The sequence below is a fragment of the Anolis carolinensis genome, chromosome 1 (assembly GCF_035594765.1).
Source record: "Anolis carolinensis isolate JA03-04 chromosome 1, rAnoCar3.1.pri, whole genome shotgun sequence".
NCBI lineage: Eukaryota > Metazoa > Chordata > Lepidosauria > Squamata > Dactyloidae > Anolis > Anolis carolinensis.
Genome location: NC_085841.1, coordinates 158,653,841 through 158,675,528, shown reverse-complemented (window position 1 = coordinate 158,675,528; position 21,688 = coordinate 158,653,841). Strand labels below are relative to the sequence as shown.

At 38.2% G+C, this 21,688-nt stretch overlaps 1 protein-coding gene across 2 annotated transcripts in view; it reads right to left on the bottom strand.

The window, feature by feature from the left end:
• Nucleotides 1-21,688, bottom strand: part of rb1 (RB transcriptional corepressor 1) — a 68,612-nt gene that overhangs the window by 34,083 nt on the left and 12,841 nt on the right. For both annotated transcript variants that reach the window (XM_003215343.4, XM_016996158.2), the window contains exons 6-17: nucleotides 20,437-20,504; nucleotides 17,441-17,551; nucleotides 15,206-15,351; nucleotides 12,735-12,812; nucleotides 12,105-12,214; nucleotides 11,166-11,240; nucleotides 10,523-10,610; nucleotides 7,209-7,325; nucleotides 4,228-4,284; nucleotides 4,116-4,147; nucleotides 3,959-4,035; nucleotides 592-800 (exon numbers count right to left, since the gene is read on the bottom strand). In XM_003215343.4, the coding sequence (XP_003215391.2) occupies nucleotides 592-800; nucleotides 3,959-4,035; nucleotides 4,116-4,147; nucleotides 4,228-4,284; nucleotides 7,209-7,325; nucleotides 10,523-10,610; nucleotides 11,166-11,240; nucleotides 12,105-12,214; nucleotides 12,735-12,812; nucleotides 15,206-15,351; nucleotides 17,441-17,551; nucleotides 20,437-20,504 (1,168 nt within the window). The remainder of the gene's footprint in view (nucleotides 1-591; nucleotides 801-3,958; nucleotides 4,036-4,115; nucleotides 4,148-4,227; nucleotides 4,285-7,208; nucleotides 7,326-10,522; nucleotides 10,611-11,165; nucleotides 11,241-12,104; nucleotides 12,215-12,734; nucleotides 12,813-15,205; nucleotides 15,352-17,440; nucleotides 17,552-20,436; nucleotides 20,505-21,688) is intronic.

The window sequence follows — 21,688 nt, the reverse complement described above, 5'->3', positions numbered from 1 at the left end:
ACAAACTACTCTATAATATGCTGTAAAATACACATACTATTTGCATTACTATACATAGTTAATCAGAAACACAAAATTGTCAACTGCTTTGTTATTTTGCTTTACAAATCATACAGAGACTGGGGCTTGCATAAACTGCTTTCAGAAGTTGCTTTTACCTGAAATGTAGTAAACAAATATTTATATTTCCATTACATTAAAAACTATTACCTGATTTCCACCTCTTTGAGCCTATCATACAGTAACCTCGGCCTTGGTATTACTTTTGAACACTTTCCTTCAGTGTTGCAAATAGACACTTGAATCAAGGATATAGACAGAGCAGGTCAATTTGATCTTTGACAGAAAAAGTAGTTGCTCCCAGCAAGTGGTTGAGCTGGTCTTACTTTCCTGCCCCATTTGGCTTCCATGGTTTACTGTACCATGTGACCAAGCCATATAGAAACCCAAAGGGCAATATGTGATACTTCTTAAATACATTTTATACGTGCACATGCCAGCATAAAAACTCAATTCCTCTTAACAAAATATGTGAAATTACTTGGGAAGGGGTTGTCCAACAAAGATGACGTATCCTGAAAGACAACTTACTGATTGCCACGCAAGGGATTCCATAATTTGGTGTTCACAGCATTCTAGGTGTTTGATCATCTCTCTTGTCAGGCTTGGCTCAGCCTTAATGAAGCTCTCAATAACTTTGTACAAGTCAAAGGCTTTTAAGTCAAGTATATTGATGATCCATGGGAAAGACAAGTTGGTTTCCATATTCATGGTATCACCTTGCGAAGCATTTGTGGAAGCTAAAGAGAACAGAAATAATTAGTTACATCCAGAATGGATTATTGCAATGCTCTCTACATGGGGCTGCCCTTGAGGATGGCCTGGAAACTTCAACTGGTTCAAAGGTCAGCAGCCAAGCTTTTGACTGGAGCTAACTATAAGGAGCATACAACATCCCTAATAAAGCAGCTCCACTGGCTGCCGATAAGGTGCCAGGATCAAAAAGAAGACAACCCAGAAATTTCTTTTTCCATTTGATCATCATACAGCAAGGTGATATCAAAGAGGGTAAAAAAAAAACCATCAGAAGCCAATTTTGGTGCAGATTTCCAAGTTCAAGCTTCACATCTAGAAACCGAATGCACCAGGTTAATGAGCACAGGCTCTACATACAAGGTCCTCCCCAAGGCTTCCACTTGCCTCCCAAATAATCTGTACAAATACAATCAATTCAACCTGGGGGTTTCTTCTAGGTGGTCAGGAAAATGGATTAAGGCTCACATCCAGATTTAATATATTTTGTCCTAATGTTCCTTTAGGAAGGCTTAGATAAGGGCCTTCATGTGAATACTGTGCAAGTGTCCGCAGTTTGCTCAGCCATAAAGGGACAGCTCACCCACAAATTAGGCAGCTCCTGACACAGATCTCTTTCCTACAGCCAACAATGGTTCATAGGAATTCCTCATGGGGCATACAGAAGGTGTTAAAAGCATTGTTTAAACCAGCCTCCACAACTTGGCCCTTGCAACAGAATTACATTTCCTAATCTGGAAGGTGGCTGCTTTTAAAGTTGCTCTTCCATAACCAAAACAGTATTAAATTACTTGTACTGTACAGAGGATGCTCAGGAAAGATGACAGTAAAACCTTTTTAAAAGCTTCCTCCAAGCTCTAGGGCAGGGGTCCTCAAATTAAAGCCCATGGGCTGGATCCAAGGTCATTTACCCTGCCCTCACTCTAAACTTTAGGCTTAAGGTTGCCCTTAGTCTGCAACAACTTGAAGGCACACAACAACAACAAAAACAATCCTAATTAACCAACTATCTCATCAGCCAAAAGATTGAAATATTGGTAAGTTTATGTTGGTTAAAATTGTTCCTCATTTTAAATATTGTATTGTTCTTTCATTTTTATTGCACTACAAGTAAGATATGTGCAAGAGGATTCATTCATGTTTTTTTCAAACTATAATCTGCCCCCCCCCCCTCCCAATAGTCTCCGGCCCTCAGCGTGAAATGTTTGAGGACCCCTACTCTAAAGTTAAGGCCAGATAGATGTTTGGAAGTGCTGAGTGCCAAAATTTTGGCAGTGGTTCTGAAGACGATGAGATTTTTCTGTTTGAAAAGCCAAGCGGATTGTTGAAGCAGAAGCAGCAAGATGAGGAAAAGACCTACGGTAGTATGTGAATTTTTTGGACACAGAAATGTTAGACCTCTTTATGTTTCCCCACTGATAACCACAGACCACATACTGATGCTGTGCAGCCTGTTTATCCCCACAAATCCCATCTCTTCCACCTTTTCTAGTTTGCAGTGTGACACAAACAAGAAGAAACCAACATTTAGTTCAGTGGGGCTTTCCTTTCCCTTTTTCTTTCTCTGGACTAATAGACACACCCATGAGACTGGTTAGGTTATGTCCCTATTCCTTCCCTTCCTTGTGACTATAAATGTAGACATGTAGTAATTCTGGAAGAGGAACAGAAGATCACAATTAATCTCCACTGTAGTGGCATGAAGAAGCTATAGTTGGATGCAAAGAATATAGGTCTCTGGCTGAGAACTAATGTTGTAGGGTTGTTGTGTGTTTTCCGGGCTGTATGGCCATGTTCCAGAAGTATTCTCTCCTGACGTTTCAACTGCATCTATGGCAGGCACCCTCAGAGATTGTGAGGTAAGATCACAACCTCTGAGGATGCCTGCCATAGATGACATCAGGAGAGAATACTTCTGGAACATGGCCATACAGCCTGGAAAACACACAACAAACCTGTGATTCCAGCCATGAAAACCTTCGACAACACTATTGTTGTATTCGGGCCCTGCTAGCCCATGTTGGCCCAGCGGTCATCACTGGCCATACAATCAACCCACATGGCCTTGTGAACTTTGGTTGGCTCCTGTAAATCAATATGGATGTCTCATGCTTAGTTTTTATGTCGTTAAATAATTTTGTTTGCCTACGTTATGCTTAATTTATTGATGTTAGGTTCTAAATTTATGTTTACATGTGGGGTTATTCTGGATTATTTTGCTGCTACGTGTTTGTTTTTATTAAGGCATTGAATGTTTGCCTTTTTGTATGTTGGAATCTGTCCTGAGTTCCCCGTGGAGACAGGGCAGAATATAAATAAAGGTTTTATTATTTATTTATTTATTTATTTAACTCTTACATGTCAGATCTCTGAAAACCTAACATTGTTTCTTCTCTAGTGGTAATATTTGTTCAATCCACCAAGGGAAATACGGATGGAATTGATGCCTACTAATAATGGGGGAGGGGGGAAACGGGGATACAGGTTTCAAACTTCTCCCAGTGGCAGGTACAGACTGGAAAGCGCTGTTGAAACTGATCTACTATGATGTCCAAAAGATTGTTGCTGTGTATTCTGGTAACTTCTCTCTATTTAGTGTCTGCTTCAAAATCTCCACAGTCTGGGACAGAGAAAAGGAACTAATACACTCACCTTAAGATGGCAATAGAAAAAAGAATCTTTGGGGTCTAGCTATGGAAGATAGAAAGGAAGGAGGAAGACAGAGATGAAAATGACCCTGAAGGAGAGAAGCGGTTTTTTTTTAAAGGAGATGAGATTAAAAGGTAAGAAGAAGAAAAAACACTTTTGGAAGGCGGCAAGCTTCAGTGAAGTTTAAATAGAGCTGCATAAAGGCTGAAGCTCATGAAATGATAACCTAGTTAGATGTGGGGCAGAAAACATACTTGTCTTGAATAGATTGCAGCCCTACACCTTCCTGTTAAATTGAGAAGTAATTTATAAAAAAGATAACCTCTGCTACTACAGGAAAAATAATATTTTGAACATTTTACATCTATCTTGACAGAGTTCCCAGCCTCAAAAAAATTGCAATTCAAAGCTGTACAGAAAACAAATTCTGATGTAGCATTAAGAACCAAAAACAAATATTATTAATAATAGATAATGACATTTAAGTTATACTTACTGCCATATGTAGCCACAACAACCTCAAGGGCACAGGCCAGCAGAGATGCATGAAAAGTGTTGTTATTCAAAAGTTTGCTGTAAGAAAATAAGTCTCAATAATATATTCCAAAATTTAAAATAACCTATAGGGATTAAAGTATGTTTGGCAAACATACCTAAAGTTATGAATCGATAGTCTTTTTTCTTCCTAGAACAAAAGCAAAAAAGATAGACTTTAGAATATTTTTAAAACTCCATTTGTAATAACTGAATGACATGAAGACGTACCGACTTTAAGATGGATTCCATCACTCTGTAGTATAGCCGTACTCCAAGCCTGTATCGCTGGAAAAACAAAAATTAAAACTCTTTTTAACACAATACTAATTAATAAATAGCACAAGAAACAGAGCCTTGAGGGACAGCACAAGCCAACAGCCAGGGGACCAAACACAAATCCCAAAGAACCACCTTCTTCTGAATTTGTCCCTACACCAGACCTAAGCCTCTGCAAAACTATGGCCAATACCACTCCCAAGAGGAAGTAAGGAAGAATACCTTGGTTGATGGTACTGATAAGTGCTGAAGCTGTCAACGGGACCAGTCAAAGCAACATCAAGCCCCTAACTTGTTTCAGGTATAAGTTGTCTACTGTCTCTATCCCATAACAAGCCCAGAAACCAGATAGAAATGGGTCTAAGATAATATATGTCTTCCTTAGGACCTATCAGCAATCCACCCAGATCTATCAGCCTTCTGGGACAGACCATCTTAACTCCTGCATAAGCTTTGAATTCAAGTGAGTCTGATCATTCCCAGTCAGTGATTTCTCAATGACAACAGCACTGCTCAGAGTTCTTGCACAGCAAAGTCATTATCCACTCATTCAGAGTTTTCCCAAAACATGTGAGGAGTCAGGTATCACTTGAGCCACCATGCAGAACATGAAATATTGAGCCACTCCTTCCAAGGCAATATATTACCCATGCTTCAATGAGATTTTTGTAATACAGTCCATATTAACATGTTTGTCAGGACCCCCAGGATCAAATCTTGCACTTTCCCCAATGATTGACCTGGCAACCAGCAGCAGCAGCTTTAATGTGGGGGGTGGGAGGCTATTGTTAGGGCTGTCCAAGTTGTTTGAAATGCCGAACTCGCTATTTCACAATGATCTGGCTGCCACGCACTCTATATTTCTCCTCCTCTTTTAGTTCTTCTAAGCATTCTGTTTGCCTTTCACCCCATCTGTCTTTTGTAAAAACACCTATTCAGCAGCAGGTAGCAACCTCAACTATAGCAGCACTGAAAGGACAGGTTGCTTTCCTCAAGTAAGCATCTGTGAAGTCACACAAATGTGTTGCCTACGTTTACACAAGTGTATTTTCAGAAGCTTCTAGAGGACTTACATGAGCATTTGGGTGGTGGGCCTGACCACACCCCAAGTACTACATCAGTGTGCTTCCTGTCTAAACTTTCAGTTCCCTGGATGTCGAAGCAGCAGACAAGGATGTAAGAATAGGCAGGACTCGATAATGAGAGGATGACTGGGGTGGGTTTAATAGATGATCACTCAAAGAATTACAGTTACAAGTAACTGTGACTCACACAAGGAGAATTTAGCATGAGAGACTTGCAGGCTATCAACCACTGAAGGAGGATGAGTCATGATACATAGATAAAAAGCACAGCCCCATCAAATGCTGCCTCTGCCTGAGACCTGTTGGACCTCTGAGTGGCATTTGATACTACAAGCCATAGTATGTTTTTGGAACACCTGAGGACTTTGAGACTTGGGAGTCACTGTGGTTCAGGGTTTTGGTCCTATCTCTCAGGTAGATTTCAGATAGTGGTGCTTGGGAAAAAAGAAACTCTCCTAGAGCATACCATAGGTGCCATACTATCCCTAATGCTTTTTCAACATCTCCATGAGAGACACCCAAATATATTTCTTAATGCCTTCAAAAACAGCCTCAGCTAAAGATAGTGTTTCTCCCCTGAATTACATGCCTGGAAGAGGTAATGGGTTGAATGTGGAAAAACAAACTGAAGGTGCTTACTTGTCAAGGGTTTAGAGCAGTAGTTCTCAACCTATGGCTTCCCAGATGTTTTGGTCTTCAACTCCCAGAAATCCTAACAGCTGGTAAACTGGCTGGGATTTCTGGGAGTTTAGGCCAAAACACCTGGGGTGTTGAGAACCACTGGTTTAGAGGTATGTCAACCAATCCTTAATGGGGTTACAATCCCCCTGAAAGACTATTTCTGAAGCCTGAGAATCTTTCTGGATCCCTCACTGCAAATAACAGCTTAGACAAGTGCAACAGCCAGAAGCGCTTACTATCAGCTTTGAATGTCATGCCAGTTGCACCTCTTCATAGAACAGAAGAATCTCCTGACTGGATTTCTGCAATGTGCTGTATATTGGTCTAATTTTGTACTAAATTTAGAAACTGCAATTCATTCTAAACTATTAGCCAATGATACCTCTAGAAATGATCATATTATACCATTATTAAACTCTCGCCAATAAGTTTCTGGGCGAACTTGGTTTGGGACCAAGTTACCGAGATCACCTCCTCGTACACTCAAATCCTCCAAAAGACATTTACTCCAGTCAATCAGGATTAAGTTGGTGACAGTCACTCAGAGGACATTTCTTCTGCCATCCCTAAACTGTAGAATTATCTGCTAAATGAGCCTTAACAGCTAAAAACACAATATGAATTTAAACCGTCTCTTCCAGCCGGACTCGTCAGATTACTTTTAAATTATAAGTTTTAAACTGTGGACGGATTGTTTTAATATGTTTTGGTCTGACTTATTCTTTAAACTGATGTTGTGTGTCTTAGATGGTTTATGTGTTTTTAACTGATTTTGTCTGTTGTATTTTAATCTGTTGTTGTTCCCTCAATTCATGAGGAGTGCACTAGATAGCCCTTGTAGCTTCATCCAACTATATGATTCTGATTCTAAGAAATGAAAACGGCAGCAACACCAACTTTAAAAAAACAAAACAAATATTTTTGCTTACATAGTAACAAATTGAAGAGCAAATCCCAGCCATGAGGGCTTTTTAATTAACACTAATTACAACTACAGATAAACCAAAATATTATTTGACTTTTAATTCCCATTGACCCAGCACATCTCAAGCATTTGACAAATCCTGTACTTCCAAATTCACACAGTTCTATAGCCTGAAGCAGAAGGCATGCCCTCCTACCTCACCTTACATTTGTTTTTTTTAAAAACTACAAAGAGAAATCTACCTGCGATCCAATTTCAGCACATCTTTGTCCAACTGCTTCAGCAAACTTTTCTTTGAAGATTCGACCCAGATTTTCTACTCTTTCCACTATATCATGTGTAGGATTTACTGTGCAGTTCTGCAAAGGTCAAAAAAGCAGTTTCTTAGATGAACAGATGTATACAGTAATATCTAAGAAACAACAAAACCTTCCACATGCATCCCAGCTTCACAGGAAGTCTGTCTTTGTTGAAAAAGGCATGGAAGGAAATGGAAAACTGCATATTTCAGGCACACCTACTCTGCTAAAAAGAAACATTTCTCTGGAAGCCCTAAAGACAGAACACACTAAAGTTATTTTATGATTTAAGACATTAATTCAGATATTCAAGGTTTTTTTTTTAAGTTCATCATTTGAGGGTGTCCTGCTGCATTATTCTGTATAACAGGGTGCTTTTACCAGCTTTGTCTGCTATCCCAGCTATTGGCCTAACAACTTCTGGAATCCATGTTTCATAGATTTATATTTGCACTAGTTGTGCCTGGCCACGCACTGCTGTGGTTTATGGGAATCATTTGTTGGCCAGGTGAAATAGCAGTGAATAGCCTTGCAGCCTCAAAGCCTGGCCATTTTCTTCCTATGGGAATTCTTGTTTGGTGAGCTGAAATACAATGGAATAGGCTTGCTGCTTGGGGCCGGGCTGCGGCGCAGGCTGGTTAGCAGCCAGCTGCAATAAATCACTCTGACCAAGAGGTCATGAGTTCGAGGCCAGCCCGTGTCGGGGTGAGCACCCAACAATTAAAAATAAAATATAGCCCCTGTTCGTTGCTGACCTAAGCAACCCGAAAGATAGTTGCATCTATCAAGTAGGAAATTTAGGTACCACTTATATGTGGGGAGGCAAATTTATGACACCATTAAAATCATCCAGCCACTGTTGGAATGAGGAAGTTGCCGTTGCAGTGGATGATGAAGCAGCTGCTCCCCTGTAGCCAGAATCAAGCATACCTTCAGGAAGCTATAAGCTGGAGAAGGTTTAAATTGCCTCTGCATCTGTCTCTGTTCTATGTTATATGGCATTGAATGTTTGCCTTATATGTGTACAGTGTGATCTGCCCTAAGTCCCCTTCGGGGTGAGAAGGGCGGAATATAAATACTGTAAATAAATAAATAAATAAATAAGACTGGGTACTTGCATTCTAGGGGAATGGGGTTTTTTTTTGGGCTGCTAGAATTGCAATGAATAGCCTCACCACTTCAAAGCCCGGCTGCTTGCTATCTAGGGGGATCTTTGGTTGGTCGGCTTCAATAGTACAGAGTAGTATCGCTGCTTCAAAGTCTGGCCGCCTTCTACCAAGGTTAATCCATTGTTGGTTTGCTTAAACTGCACTGAATAGCCTTGCCGTTTCAATGCTGTGTTATACCCAGGGGAATCCTTTTTTGCCGAGCTGGAGTAGCACCCTCAATCAAAGAGCTGCTTTGAAGTCTGGTTACTTCCTTTGTAGGGGAATCCTTGTTTGGCCAGTCTGAATTGCATTGAATAGTCTTGCAGCTTAAAATCCTGGCCGCTTTCTACATAAGGCACCCTTGCTAGGCCAGGTTGAATAGGACGGAGTAGCCTCGTGGCTTCAAAGCCTAGAGGTTTTCTATCTAGGGGAAATCTTGGTTGGCCAGGTTGAATAGCACTGAATAGCCTTGCTGCTTGCAAGCCTGGCTGCTTTCTACCTTGTGGAATCCTTGGTTGGCCAGGTTGAATAGCAATTAATAGTCTCAGTGCGGCAAGTATGAATGCTGCAATTAGTCACCTTGATTAGCATTTAATGGCCTTGCAGCTTCAAAGCCTGGTGGCTTCCTTTCTGGGGGAATCCTTTGTTTGGACATGTTAGCTGGCTCTGGTTGTTTCCTTTCTGGAATTCCCCTGTTTTCAGAGTGTTGATCTTTATTTGCCGTCCTGATTTTAGAGATTATATTGTTCCGTATTATTATACCACAGTAATTATTATATATTATATTTATAATCTTACATTACCTGCTTAGAACTGGATTATATGAGGCCCCTTCTACACAGCTGTATAAAATCCACACTGAACAGGATGATATGGCAGTGTGAATTCAAGATAATACAGTTCAAAGCACAGACTGTGGATTATGTGCCTTGGAATTCTGGGTTATATAGCTGTGGGGAAGGACCTTGAGTCTACACTGCCATATAATCCAGTTCAAATCAGATAATCTGTATTTTATATGCAATGTGGAAGAGGCCTAAGTGAATTCTGCCTAAGTGCCATTGTGGCTGAGGGGGTTGCTATGACATGAAGGAGGTGGGGCCTGAAGGGGGCGAGGCCTACCCTTCTGACTGGCAGCCAGGGGGAGAACTGTGTGTGTGAGGAGGGAAGGAAGACCCTCTAAGAAGAACAGCCCTGGCAGCTGACTCTCTCTCTACCTGCTCTTCTCCACATCATAGGCTCCCCCATCAGCTGTAAACACAGTCACCCCCCTCAGGGGAAGTGCAGAGAGTGAGGGGAAAAGAGGGGAGCGTACAATTCCAGCCGAAAAGGAAGGGGGGAAAGTGAAAAATAGATATAGGGCAATCGGGGGGTTTTTTTGGGGGGGGGGGAGGGTTGAGTGAAGGACATACCTTGGATGTGTTGGTGTATTGTGGCCAAATTGGTGACATTTGGTCCAGTGGTTTTGTTAACTCGGTCCTAATTATGTACATTACACACACACACACACATATATATATATATATATATATATATATATATATATATATATATATATATATAATTTCAACACAAATATACAGAGAGATCCTTCCGTTCAGGAGCCATACAGAATATAGCTAATATTTCTAACTAAGCATTATATATTTATTAAAGAATCTTCCTCTCACATGCAGTCGTTTCTAGACCCAATCCAAACAACTAGTTTTCACAACTCAGGACAACTGGGAAAGGTGTACACAACTTGGGGACACAGTACTGGAAGGAATACTTATATGCACTGATTGTGCTTTGAAACCACCAATAAAAGTCCTGGTGTGCATAGGGGATAACTACAAGGAGTTGAGCCTTCTTTCTAGGAGCTCCACAGCAGTAGAACACTCTCCTTAAATATACACAATGAGTCTTATGCTTTAAAAGTGAACCAACCCTTTAAAATATCCAGGCTAGAAAAGGGACATAAAGAGCGTGAGACTGAGCTATATTACTTTAAGGCAGTGAAACCAAATACATGTTTGATCACTTTACAAAACAGAATATAACATACAACTTTGTATTTCAATAATTTACACAATCATTGTTTCCATTAGTTAAAATGTTGCTACTTACATTAAAATATGAGATAAGGTTGTCTGATGGTTTATCACTCGCAGAGTTTAAAATCATCACTAGCTGCTGAATAGTGTTCATTGCAGTCCTGCAGAAAAGAAAAAAAATTGCTACAATTTCCTGAAATATATAAAGTTATTTTGAACAAAAACAAATCCAATAATAGCAATAATAAAACTTTATTTATATCCCACCACCATCTCCCTGAAGGAATTCAGCTCACAAAAGCACCCCAAAGTGCCACACACATGAAATACATACTACATAAGCATATAAAATGATGAGAACATAATTTTACACAACACTTTCACCTAAACTGAAATGATCCTTTACAAAGAACATTCCCGAATATCATTTAAAAAAGTTACTTCTCTTCATTAAACTACTTGGCATTTTAGACTCTTTATGGACATTGATTGTTAGTAGTTTCAGGATTTCCACAGACAATTCTAGCTAAAAAGGCGAATGAACACCTTTTTAATGCAACATTTTAACTAATGGAAACAATCAAATAACAAAAACTGAAGGTTTATAATACTTGAGAACTGAAATGTGGATCTGGTTAGTTCTTTATACCTTTAAAATAATTTTCTACATTTTAAAAACAGGTGTTTTTTTTAAAGATCACCTTTAAAATACTTACCGAACTGGAGTCTGCGGAAGTACAATAAGAAGATCTTCACCTGAGTTTTTCGTTGGTGTTCTCTCCAACTGTAAACTTAATATGAGAAAAATACAATTTGTTGCAAACAAAGGCTTGATGTGTTCTTGCTGTGACACATGATAGCTCTGTGAGGCTAGAGAAGTTGTGTCATTCTTTTCCCTTTCACCATTCACTCATTTCACCTGTGTGCATCATTCTTTAGTATTTCTTTTTTTCCGGCAAAGCCTCCATGTTTTTCAAGAATATTTGTTTATTATCTTTGATTCCACTTCTTGTTATTTTTAAGAAAGCTTCTCAGCTCATGCAGCTGATGCCTCTCCTTCTTCAACTCAGATCTCAGATATGGCATAATTCTACAATCTGAAGCCACACTTACTTTTTATCATATTTAAAAATAAGGAAATCAAACAATTCCACTCAAAGGTTCCTTGTTCATGCAGGAAATACACTGTTGCAATATTTGACAGGAGTTTTGAATCAACTATTTGACAACAACCATGGCCCCTTCCACACAGCCCCTATATTCTAGGATCTGATCCCAGATTATCTTCTTATCCCAGATTATCTGGCAGTGGAGACTCATATAATCTAGTTTAGAGCACATAACCTGGGATACAGGGTAGCACACTGCCCTGAGGCCCTTCCAGGAGATAGGGCAGGAGAGAAATAAAAATGTATTATTATTATGTAGAAGAGGCCTAAAACAATTGAGTTTGACCCCTTCCAAGGCTGTTTGTTTTACCTATAGAACAATGCATACTGTCACAGGCAGTGCTTTCTAATGTTTATTTTCATCTAGTTTATCACTAAAAATATTGTGACAGACATGGGAGACATTAAGAAGTAGTCACATCCTCAATTGCTCCATAGGCAGAGACATAAAAAAAAACATAAAAATCAAGGCGAAAGAGTAGTTACCATTCTGTGTGTTCATATTGTAAAATCCCATCTTTCTCCAGAAATAACCTGGCATCGATATCCTTGTTTTTCAGATACATTTCTTCATATATTCTTGACAAATTCTCAACCTGTTTTCAAAAGATTCAAAGAATAAAGAGTGCTTATACAGACAGTATGCTAAGAAATCATATGAAGATATTTAATTGCAATGTAATTCATTCCTTTAAGTTGTTAGATATACTTCAATTACTGTACCATCTCTCTACCGCTACAGTGCTAAGAACTGCTAACCATTATTTAAAAATAACAGAATCATTAAAATACAATAAATATAACTATTTAAAAGGTCAAATAAAAGATATGTGATTTAATCCTTTTTAAATGCAGTAAGAATGAAAACATAGACCCCTTCTACACTATCATATAAAATCCAAATTATCTGCTTTGAACAAGTACAAAAGCCATGTAGTGCAGCTACTTTTATTTGTCCCATTTTATCACATGTTTATAATCTCAACAGTGAATGAGATATTATGTTAACAAATGACTTCAAAACCAAATACTGGTAAAGAATTTAAGATAGCAAATAATTATAAGAAAAATAGCTACAATATACTGAGATTATTCTTAACCTTATTTCCGTGTTACCTCTGGAAGTCCGCTGAATGCTGTAATACCCATGGAATTGAGGAATGGAATGAAACTAGTAAAATACACATTTTTCACCTAAAAAGAAAGGAAATATTCTAACTACTGGAAAATCAATTCCCATGCATAATACTACAGCACAACCCAATTACACTTGTTTACATTACCCTGTATCTTACATGACCCTGCATCTTACAGACTGGTTCCTCAAACCTAAACACAAGTACTAGCATAAAATGCTTATAATACTTGGCAATGATTTAAAACATATTATATTTGCTTGCCTAGATAGAACCATCAAATATGCACATATTCAAACATTAGATTGAGCAGGCTGTGAAATGTCTTTCTTTGATTTACCATTTGAAAGACAAATTTGATAAAGGATTATACTCAATTATTCTATTACACAATATGAAAGGCAAAGGTTTCAGACTCTCCTCAGTTGTATTATGTCATTAAGATAATCTATATATAAAAAAGAGTGATGGCATCACGGCAATTCACAAAACAACAAAAGTACAGGCCCCCCAACCTCAAAATTTGACAACACAACCCATCATCCACGCCTCTAGGTTGATACAACAAAAAGAAAAGAAAAATAAAGTCCTAATTAGAGGGAGAGCAATAATTTTTTTTATCCAATTGCTGCCAGTTTAGAGGGCTAATCTCTGCCCACTTGGTTGCCTAGCAACCAAGGGACAGCCAGGTTTCAGTTAGGGGACAGGCCGATTTAGGCCTCACTTAGGCTTCTTCCACAGATTATCTAATTTGCACTGGATTATATGGCAGTGTAGACTCAAGACCCTTCCACAGTTAGCCAACCCAGAAGTTCGAAAACATGCAAATGTGAATGCATCAATAGGTACTGCTCCGGCGGGAAGGTAACGTCGCTCCATGTAGTCATCCCACATGACCTTGGAGGAGTCTACGAACAACGCCGGCTCTTCGGCTTAGAAATGGAGATGAGCACCAACCCCCAGAATTAGACATGACTGGACTTAATGTCAGGGGAAAACCTTTACCCTTGACCTTAACTACCACCAATTCTTCAATACTTTATTTCCCATACCACCATACTTCGCCACAGCAACGCGTGGCCGGGCACAGCTAGTAAGAACATAAAGCAAATGTAGGCTATAGCATAGGAATTACAACAATCTTTCATGTGTCAGGTGCCCTTTGCAAATATTGTCACTGAGATGGAGGGAAGAAGAAAGAACACTAGGAAATACCTAAGTTCAGAACCATGTAGCTCTATTTGTAATATAACACTATGTAACAAAATCTGAAAAAAGTGTTCCTGGTTTGAAAGTGTTATTTCCTGTTTAATTGTGTGGTACTTACTTTGAAAGTAGTTGTTATAATCCAGAAACTTCATCTTTGTGACTGCCACAAACTTTGTTCAATTGGTTGAGACTCTAGGGGAACTTCCACACAGCTGTATAAAATCCAAAAGGACCATCCCAACGAGACTTACTTTATGTACCGGGTCCTAGAGAAGTGCACTTGGAAAGGACCAGGCGCAGAGCTTTTTCTATTTCTGCCCCTGCCTTATGGAATGCCTTGCCGCCCTACATGAGAGCCATGCGTGAGTTAGGGCCTTTTACCCTAGCACTCAAGACCTGGCTCTTTACTAGAGCTTTTAATCTATGTTAATTTTATTAATATTTTATGTATGTATTTTTATCCTTTACAATTTTATCTTGTAAATCGCCTAGAGCATCGTGGATGGAGGGCGATTAATAAGTAATTAAATGATGATGATGATGATGATGATGATGATAAAGGACTGGAAAGAAAAATTATTAAAATATATTCAAATGGCCAAGCTAACAAATGATATTCAGGGAGGAAACAATGAGGAATTCGCTAAAAACGGATATTTGGAAAGGAAGATTTTAAAGTAGTCGCAAGGGTAGGCTTTAATGGGTATAAGATTCACATTGAGTAGGGTCAGAAGTCATAGGTGGTGAGTTCACGGGTGTTGGGAACGAGGGTAAAGGTTTGATAACGTTATAATTGTAGAGTTTCTGTTAGTTACTGTACTACTTGTACTTGATTTTTGCTTTCTGTTTCTCATTCACACACAATATATTTTTTAAAATGATAAAAAAATTGAAAAAGCTGCTCTTTAAGTACTGGTAGGTTGTGTATTTGAAGACTAATGAACACGTTGATATCATAGTAAATTGGTCTAGCAATCCATCCAAGTATATTCTCCTCTGCTGATTCAAATATCCATTCACAGCGTACTCTAAGCAAAATGAAAAATCAGCTTCGCTGGAACAAACACGATTTATGCAGACAAGAACTGAACACATTGGCAGCACAGTAGGAATATATCACAATGCAATCTGGAGAAACTGTGTGGCAACAGTATACAAGAAACATTATGAATAAGGAAAGGAGACAAGTTATTTTGTTGAAAATAAAATGAATATTTCAAACAAATCCTCAACCCATCTTACCTCATCCAAATTACAATCATGTGTTTTACAAAGTTCTTCAATGACCTTTATTATATCTGTATCTGGTTTTGACATCCGTGTGTTCCGATTCTGGCTTCGCCTGCCAGTTCGAATTGAACTATTACTACAACCTGCACTCAAGGATTCTGTAAGAAAACAATTGTTTGTTCATTATATAACCTTACTTCCAAACAAAATCTAAGTTTAAAAAACAGTAATTTAAGCACACAAAAATGTTTCTAAATAGTAGGTAGTGAATTAGAAAAGGAAAAGAGAATGACGATGAAGTTGATCTTCATCTGGAATGCATAACTCTACTTGAGTGCATAGCATACAAAGAATTCCTTTTCCTTCTGAACACAGCTTTATCCTTGGTGCTTAAAATTCAGTTTAAGAAGACAAATATTAAGGACAAAAAACTTGTGGCTCTATTGATTCTGCAGCTGATGAGAGATGCAACAACACTTGGAGGGTGTCTGTCATGGGAATTGTGCTATTACATGCTAATAAACAATAATAATCTATTGCATTCAGTGCCCTGCATGTATACATAAAAATTAAAGACTTGAAAGACAGGGTAGATTTTTTTCCCCCTTGCTAAGCAAGGTTTGTCCGGAAAACCAGCCAAGCAGCACAATTGGGTGAGATTAAGAAAACAGAAATGGGGAGTCAGTCCTACAGCTGGAAGCCAGCTAGTGCAATGTTGCTTTCTTAAAACTGACTAAGAAGAGAAGCTATATTCTTAGCTTCCCAAATCTTAACTGATTGGGAAGCAGATGCAGTAAGTACCTATGGCAGCTATAAAGGCAGAGAGAGCCCAGACATCCAGTGACCAGTTCTCTGCTAACCCCTAGCATGGAAAGAAAGATCCATCTTTCAACACATGATGCACCTCTATTCCCACCATAATGTCATCAATACTTGTGAAACTTTGGTACACAAATTAGGATAAATTTATGTTACAGGCATAAAGACCCATACATTACAGATTAATGTCTTTAGAATTAAAGACAGTTTTTCACTATGGCAAATATATTAACTACCAGTGTATCAATACTGCATAAAAACAGCACTTTGTAACTACATTAACTGACACCCTATGAAAACCTAGGGTTTGTAGTTTGGTGTGGTGCCCAGAATTCTCTGCAGGCAAATTTTAGTGCTGGAACTAGATCTCTAGGGCATTTGGAGTTCTCACCAAACTACATATCCCAGGATTCCATAGGATGGAGCTATAACAGTGCCACTGATATGAAATTGCTCACTGTAGATACATCCATCATAAATCACTATCTCCTGGCTCAACAATCTTAGAAAGCTTTCTGGAATGTTTTAAAGAAGAAACAAGGAACTTTTGGCCCTCTTGATGTTGTTTGTACTCTCTTTCATCAATCACATTCAGTGTAGCAACCAGTCAGAGATGATGAAAACTATATACCATCATCACTGAGCTAGCTGGCTGCCCATTTTAAGGTCAGATCATATTGTAAGTAGAAGGCTTCACAACTCCAGCTAATATAAATGCTTCTATTACATTTGAAGTAAACACTGTACATTTTAATTGTGTCACAAACATTTCCAGTTTCCAGTTTATTATTATCAGGAAAACTTGGGATTTAAAATGTACTTTATGTTAATCTACTTTTATCTCCTACTGACAATTGCTAGCACAGTATAAACCCCCATATCCACTGGAGATATGTTAAAAAAAACTCAATGAATGCCTGAAACCAAGGATAGTACCAAACCCTATATTTTCACTATAAGTATGCCAGAAGCATACCATAGAAATCCACTGAAGGGACCAAGAGACGATCATAAACATTTCCCAAGAGATGGGATATTTTTTGGAGCATGGGTAGATGAAACCAGGCATATAGAATCCATGGATAAGGGAACCATACTGTATATGTATAAGAGAGAGACAGAACTGTCTCCAATACAAAACATTACTACAATTTTCTTAGTCTCCTGATTCCTTTTTATGGTTTTCCATTTTTGCCCTGTCTTTAAAAACAGCATATAATAGAACATGCTACGTGACCATAAGAAAAAAATGTACCAACTTAAATGAAAGCTGTGCCAATTTAAGCACCATGTCAAATTTCTGAAGACATGAAATTATAATATATAGTGAGAAGATACACTTCTATACTGCCAGTTTTTATGCCAAGTAGACATACATTTTTAGACAATTATTTTTAAACCATTGTGTCAAAAAGATTAAATCCTTACTGTATGGCTCCTTGAGGATTGCAGGGGGCAACAGTTTAATAAAATAGTCAAGTGTGCACAGAAGTAACTGGAAGGAGATAACCAAGTCATCTTCCATCTGCAGTATTTTTCCTAATAAAATCAAATAAATTTGGTTTGGAGTGAAAATTTATTCATTTACATAAAACATACATAATATTCCACAAGCAAGAAAGCTAGCCTATAAAAACAAAGTATCTTCTTGACAAACCACATAGAAAGCAACCTCTTACAGAATTAATGCTTTTTATCGTGTCAGAAGCGACTTGAGAACATACTGCAAGTCGCTTCTGGTGTGTGTGAGAAAATTGGCCTTCTACAGAGACATTGCCCAGGGGACGCCTGGATGTGTTAGATGAGAGGCTTCTCTCATGTTCCCACAAGCTACAGCTGACAGACGGAAGCTCACACCATCTCGCAGGATTCGAACCGGCAACCTTCAGGTCAGCAACTCAACCTTTAGGTCAGCAGTTCAGCTGGCAAAAGGGTTTAACCCATTGCTCCTAGAATTAATGCTGAGAAATCAGAAATATTTTCAACAGAACATGAGATTAATGAGCCCTTGGAATAAAAACGTTTGACATCCATTTCCGGATGCTTTCAAACTGAGGAGTTTCTTGCCTTACAATTAACAACCATTTTCACTGTACAGCACTCAAGGCTTTGTCTGAGTAAATGCCCAAATAAATCAGCAATCCTAGGGATAACTTGAACATAATAATAATAATAACTTAATTTTTGTATCCTGCCTCCATCTCCCCGAAGGAACTCAAGGTGGTTAACACAGGGCCAAGCCCAAACAATCGCAATAAAACAAAATGCATACAAGACCCAACAACAACATCCAATAAAATGCTTATACAATAACGAAGTAAAACCAAACATAATAACAATAACATAATAAAACAAAGTATAAAAACAGTACAGAATTTTTTAAAAGTGCGAGGTATAGAAATTGTAAGGTCCATGAATGAGGTAGATAAAGTGCTGCATGTAGTGGGAAACTTGGGTGGGATAAACAATGAGGTTATTCTCAACCAAGGGATGAAATAAAGTGCATCAGGAAAATAGGTTGATTCTGGAACGGAACCTAACATAGGATTTACCGTATGTACTCGAAGATAAGCCAAGTTTTTCAGCCCTTATTTATGAGCTGAAAAAGCCTCCCCCGGCTTACATTCGGGTCAAGTCAGCAGCGGGCCACAGTATGTTTTCTTTTCCAAAACCTCCCTTCTTCGCTTCTCCTCCCAGGCTGGTTATTTTTATTTTATTTTTTGAGAGAGAGAGAGAGAGAGAGAGACACAGAGACAGCAAATGTTTTCAAAAGCGAAAGGAGCGTGTGAGAGAAACCCTTGCAAGCCAGATTGCATGGGCAGAAGGGGAAGAAAAAAAGATATTCTTGCAAATTTGCACGATTCATTACTATTACTATTATTATTACTACTACTACGACTACTATTATTGCAAGAACATTTGAGTCCAAAGGGAGGGAAGGAGGGAAAAGAGAGCAACAGAAGGTGTGTATTTCTTTTTATTCCTAAGGAAACAAAAATGAGGTGGGTTTTTTTGGGAGGGGGAGAGAAGTTTTAAAAAGCCTTTTCTGGCTACTTTTAGAGTTTGAAAAGGGGAGAAAGAAAAGAGGTGGGAAAGAGCAGGAGAAAAGAGGACAAAGTTGTTTTAGGGGAATATTGCAGGAGGAAAATGCACATAGAGAGAGGATTTCCAATGTTTCAGGAGGAAATACACATGTGAAATAAGTTAATAATAGATCTATATCTAGCTCTGCATTATTTATGTAGGCATTATATGTTTGCCTGTTACTATGTTGGAAGCTGGCCTGACTCCCCAGGGGGAGATAGATAGGGCAGGGTACAAATGAAGCTGTTGATGATGATGATGATGATGATGATGATGATTATAAAGTTATTGTTGCTTTTCCACTTATAGAGTTAGTTTACTATTTTTCTTTGAAATACAGTAAATATTCAAAACATTTAACCCACTGATACCTCAATTAATGTAATTTTATTGGTATCTAATTTTATTTTTGAAATTTACCAGTAGCTGCTACATTTCCCACCCTCGGCTTATACTCGAGTCAATAAGTTTTCCCAGTTTTTTGTTGTAAAATTAGGTGCCTCGGCTTATATTCAAGTTGGTTTATACTCGAGTATATACGGTAGTTATTCAATCTTCAAAAGCACACCGAAAAAGCCAAGTTTTTAAACTTTTCCTAAAGTTTAAAATGCTAAAAAAATATATAACATTAACCAATTAATGTAAGCTGCCCCCTTGGCATAATAATTCAATGCATCTTGGCAAAAAAACCTCTTCACTCAGCAACTATGTGGTATAGCCTATCAAAGCTCTCGAAACTGTAGGAACAACTGGCAAAAATTTAAAATATCTTCCTCTGGTTTTTTTATTCAGCTAAATTACTAAAATAGGCCATAATGTAATTGGTTAAGTAGCATTCCTTTTTTCTAAGGAGGAAAGCAATACTTGTAAAAGAGAACTGAGTGTCTTCTCGAATTCCAAAACACTAATATGGCAAAGCAGCTATACATATTATCTCTTTTTTATTTTTTTATTTTATTAAGGGTAAGTGATATACATAGACACAATTTAAAAACAAAGTAACAATTGGGCTAACAGTGAGGGATATCTGGGAGGGGAGATGGGGGGAAGTGAGGGGAATGGGAAGGAACAAAACACACAGGGGTAAACAGGGAAGGATTAGGGGTACATTGAAAACTTCCATTCTATCCCCTACTCGGAAACAATTTCTTTGATATATCTTTGTGTCTATGTTCCGGTTCATTTTACTGTTATAGTCCTTTTCTTAATGTATGAGTCTAATTTTTCCCACTTTGTATTTTTGATCAGTTCTCCTCTAATTGCTTTCAAGTAAAATGTTAATTTATCCATGTCCTTTATTTCTTTATGTCTTTTATACCACTATTGTTACTACTACTTACCTTTTGCCAAAAGAAACATGATCCAGCATAGTTTTAGAATTAATGGAGAATTTAGTTCTGCACAGGTTCTACAAATATGAAATAAAATACTATAACATTTCACATTTGCTGCTTCAAACAATTAGAAAAGTATACAGCTAAAAGTTACAACAAACTGTTCAATATTTTGTCTGAGAATGAGACTACAAATAAAATAAACGCATTACTTGGATTAAAACAGTTTTCTCTGCTGTTTTGTATAGAAGAATGTTATTATATTTAAGGCAGCCCCTCAAAAGAACAAGCATGTAAGGTAATTAAGACACAGATCTAGGTTAGGAACAAAAGGCTGTACATCTGGTAGCAACTACAAAGGAGACTTCTCCCACATACCATGATTTATGACTTTTCTCGTAATGCATTTTCTTAGCATTAAAAGGTCCAAGTTAATTGCCCTAGAAAATGCTGCTGTTTAATGCCAGGTGGAAAAACAAATGCCAATTTAGGATTTGATTCCAGAGCATGTCCAGAGGAGGATGACTAAAATGATCAACAGTCTGGAAACTATGCCCTATGAAGAATGGCTTAAAGAGCTGGGGATGTTTAGCCTGCAGAAGACATGATAGCCAGGTATAAATTTGTGAGAGGATGCCATAAGGAAGAGGGAGCAGATTTGTTTTCTGCTTCCCTGAAAACTAGGCCTCTGAGCAACGGGTTCAAATTACAAGAAAGGAGATATCACTTGAACATAACAAAGAACTTCTTAACCGTAAGAGCTGTTCAACAGTTGAACTCTCTGCCTCGATGTATGGTAGAAGCTCCTTCTTTGGAGACTTTTAAACAGAGACTGGATGGCCATCTGTTGCAGTAGCTCTGATTGTGCTTTTCCTGCATGACGGGGTTGAACTAGATGGTCCATGTGGTCTCTTAGAACACTATGATTCTATGATAATTCCTATTTAGGATTTTTAGTTTTAGACTAAAGAACAGGGAGAGAACACAGTTCTTCCAATAGGCAAATCAGGAGAAATTAAACAGGGGAGAAAGTGAGAGTCAAAATCTTCATCAGATTAAAATTGGGAGGATTCCTACCTCAATTAGGTTGGCACAAAGTATTAACCCATATGTGGTTACTCAAAACTGATGTTTCATGCATGTATAAATATAGACAGCATGCACAGCAGTTAGATCCCTCGCAACAGGTCATTCCATAAATTGGGGGAGGCTAATGAAAAAATCCTCTGGTTAATAGTTGCCCCAGAAGAACTGGACT